Genomic DNA, 3,231 nt, shown 5'->3' on the forward strand with positions numbered 1-3,231 from the left:
AAAGAAAATGTAATTCAACAAATCGGATTTTTCGGTTTGGTTCTTTTTTTTTTTTAACAAAACCGAACCGAAGCAAATATTTTGGTTTGCACTAAAAATCAAAGCCAAACTGTCAGTTTCTAATTCGGTTTGGTTTTCTCGATTTCATGCACACCCCTATTTATATTTAATTATTTGTGCATTCCATTAAAGGTTGATTGTGGTTTTTAGGGCATATTTTTATTGCAATTTATGGGATGCTAAACGATCCATTTGTGTATATAATGGTTATTGTGTTGAATTGTTGATTATGTTTATATAGGGAAAAGATCCCTTTTATTTTCGTTTCCAACGGTCGGAGCAATGGATGCCGGTATACAATTGGTTAGAGAGTTTAAACACAGATGAGGTAGTTAGCAAAATACAAGTTCAAGACTGGCTTACTGCGAATGCAACGATCATGAAAGATATGGTGGAAAAACATCCCGGTTGTCATCTGGTGCACTACATTAGAAAGTGCCACAAGAAAATACTCAAGAAAAGAGGGAAGGAAGAGGTAAAATTTATATTCACCGCTTCTTTTTATTTTGTGTTCGGTTAATTCAAAAAGCTTTCTTCTTGTGTTGCGGTTCCATATTAGTTTTGGGAAAACCGCAAGAAAATGCAATGTACTAGAATACTAGTCAGTTTTTGGTTTTAAAGTTATATACGACACACATTCATTTAGTTACCAAATTACGCAGTTTGTTTCATCAACTGCTAAAACGGTTTGCTGTTATGAATTACATATGCTGATAAGAAACGGGATGTTCATTAAATGGTTAAATACGTACATTGTATTTGCATGCAGTTTGCTATCAAAATTTATTTTGTGGTCACTTGATTCAAAAAGCTTCTTTTTTTGTTACATGGTTACATTTTATTTTGCGGAAATCTGCAACAAAGTACTAGTCAATGCAACAGACTTACCATTTCTTACCAGCTTATGCGGTTTGTTTCATTAGCTGCTGAATAACGGTACACTGTTACAAATCGCATATTTTGGCAAGAAATGGCAAGTATTTTCATGCTGTTTGCTATCTAATTTATTGCAAGAAGCTTTTAAACACGAATCAGGCAAAGATTCTACAATATCTTTCTTAGTACAACCAAACTTTATTTAAATTTCATAATGGCGACTCAATATGTTATCAGGGATTGCATACTCGTGTTAAGAAAAGTTCTTCAAAGGCTCACAAGACCAAAGAAAAGAAATCACCAGCTATGCTTCCAAGTATGACTTACGTTTTTTCATGCATCGCTTTCTTTTACTCCGTTAACGAATTCATTGGTTTCCGTTTATGTCCTTTTTGTCAATTGTTTCATAAAAAACTTGATTTTATTATTTATTTTTGCAGGTAGTAGCGCAACCAAACTCCCAAAGGACAGTCCTACATACATGATGAAGCGGAATGAAGCTTTTCAAAAGTACCAAATGTGAGTTTTGTTTTATATGTTTATAATTCTTCAAAGATTTAATTATAGAAACCGTTCCCGTGTTTTAAATTTGCGCTATATGTTCATTTTTTAGAAATTCAAGGTTTGTTCATGGTTCTGTAACACCTTTGTTCTCTCAGTTTAACCAAGTTCTCCATATGTTTTGCACATATGGGCAATTTTGTCATTCCGTTTTCCAAACAGATACGAAAACTTACTGCAATTTATGAACATTGGATTTTGAAATCACGATGAAAATGTGCCTTTGAAAAGTCAAAACTGAAAGCATTTAAAACATAATAAAGCTTAATTGGGAAAAAGGGGGGACAAAAGTGTTAACAGAATTGTGAAAGTAGGGGACTATTTTGAATTTTAAGAAATATGTACCTTTTGTGCAAATTTTGCAAAGTACAGGGAAGGTTTTTGTAATTAACATTCTTTCTGCATTTTACAACAATCCTCGTTTGGAGCAAAATAGTCATGTCGGATTGTCAGGCGCGGGGGTATGAATTTCTGACATGACACGAACCTAACTAAAAATTTGTGGATTTGGTTTAGTCTTAAACGGGTTTGGTCAGTTTTGGGTTGAACCCCACAAATACGTTTAGCTAAACGTACCTGCCGTGTTTGTGTCAAACCAACCAGTTCACCTTTTGACCCGTTTATTGTTTTTTTAAATGTGTTTGTGTAATAATTTGAACTATCTGGAAACAAGTTTTAGAATCTTAAGTATTAAAAAGGAAAAAGAAAAAAGTTATGCGGATCATTTTGTCGACGTGTGAATGTTCAGGTGTGTGTCGGGCTCGACCCGCCAACCCATGAAATTGACTTGTTTAGCCACTTAAACTATAGATAATGAATTTGTGGCTCACTATTTTTATTAATTGTGTAAACAGTTTGACAGAATTGGAAAAACAGCTTGGCGCCATGTTTCGAAATCAAGAAACCGCAAAAGTTCTAACAGGGCCATGATTTTTTATTAATTATAAGTTAGCATGATGCACAATAAACATATGCATGGTGGTTTGGTCACTAGAACACTCGGATGAAGCCAAATTTTATGACTATCGAATGTTTTTACTTTCTAGTGCCATTTTTTACAAAATCTCTTTTAAGTTTGTGAAATGTAAGGCGGGTTTACGAGGATTATTTTGTTGCAGCTTATTTATACACACACAAGATAACATCAACTTCAATTTTGGTTTCTAAAATAATTGAATAAAAAAGGTATAACCATATAAAAGATTAATTTATTTTTCACAATTCAATTATTTTGTGCATTGTATTAGCAATTTGTTAAAAACGAAATATTTGGTGACATGCAACATGATGCTCATGTGAATCCTTGTCGAAACAAATTTAAATGCAAAAAAGTTATGAGAGAGCGCATATTCTTTAAAAGTGTACAAGTAGACTAGATGCCTGTATATGAACTAGAGGTGTCCAAATGCATAAACGATGAGAGAGCACATATTCTTTGAAAGTGCATAAGTAGACTAGATACGTGTATAGGAACTAGGTGTTCAAATCGGGTTTTTCAAATAGTCAGTTTCAGGTATGGACAGGATTCGGGTATGACAGGTTATTAGAAAATCGGGTATTGGTAATACTGGAATGATGTGACATCATAATAAGCAAAGTAGACACAGATCAAAACCTAGCTAACCCGTTCACTAAACCGATGACTCAGGACAAGCATGATCATCACAGAGATGCTATCGGTCTTAGATTAGCTAGTAGTTTGTTTTGATTTAGTATTTGGATGTGTGAACATTT

General features: G+C 33.7%; 1 protein-coding gene across 1 annotated transcript; it reads left to right on the forward strand.

Moving 5' to 3' along the window:
• The first annotated feature begins 220 nt into the window (after positions 1-220).
• On the forward strand, positions 221-2,447 carry LOC143563081 (uncharacterized). The gene is made up of 4 exons (XM_077050708.1): positions 221-535; positions 1,174-1,252; positions 1,377-1,455; positions 2,352-2,447. The coding sequence occupies exons 1-4, from the start codon at positions 347-349 to the stop codon at positions 2,425-2,427; spliced, it is 423 nt and encodes a 140-aa protein (XP_076906823.1). The 5' UTR covers positions 221-346; the 3' UTR covers positions 2,428-2,447.
• The last annotated feature ends 784 nt before the right edge of the window (positions 2,448-3,231 follow it).

The sequence above is a fragment of the Bidens hawaiensis genome, unplaced genomic scaffold, assembly GCF_021521415.1.
Source record: "Bidens hawaiensis isolate Kalapana, Puna unplaced genomic scaffold, B.hawaiensis_p1.1 tig00021268_1, whole genome shotgun sequence".
NCBI lineage: Eukaryota > Viridiplantae > Streptophyta > Magnoliopsida > Asterales > Asteraceae > Bidens > Bidens hawaiensis.

Bases quoted from the DNA above. Each gene is read 5' to 3' on its own strand.
- LOC143563081 (XM_077050708.1), top strand. From the start codon at position 347: ATGCCGGTATACAATTGGTTAGAGAGTTTAAACACAGATGAGGTAGTT. The intron at 536-1,173 runs GTAAAATTTATA...ATATGTTATCAG, and splicing joins AGAAAAGAGGGAAGGAAGAG to GGATTGCATACTCGTGTTAA. The intron at 1,456-2,351 runs GTGAGTTTTGTT...TTGTGTAAACAG, and splicing joins GCTTTTCAAAAGTACCAAAT to TTTGACAGAATTGGAAAAAC.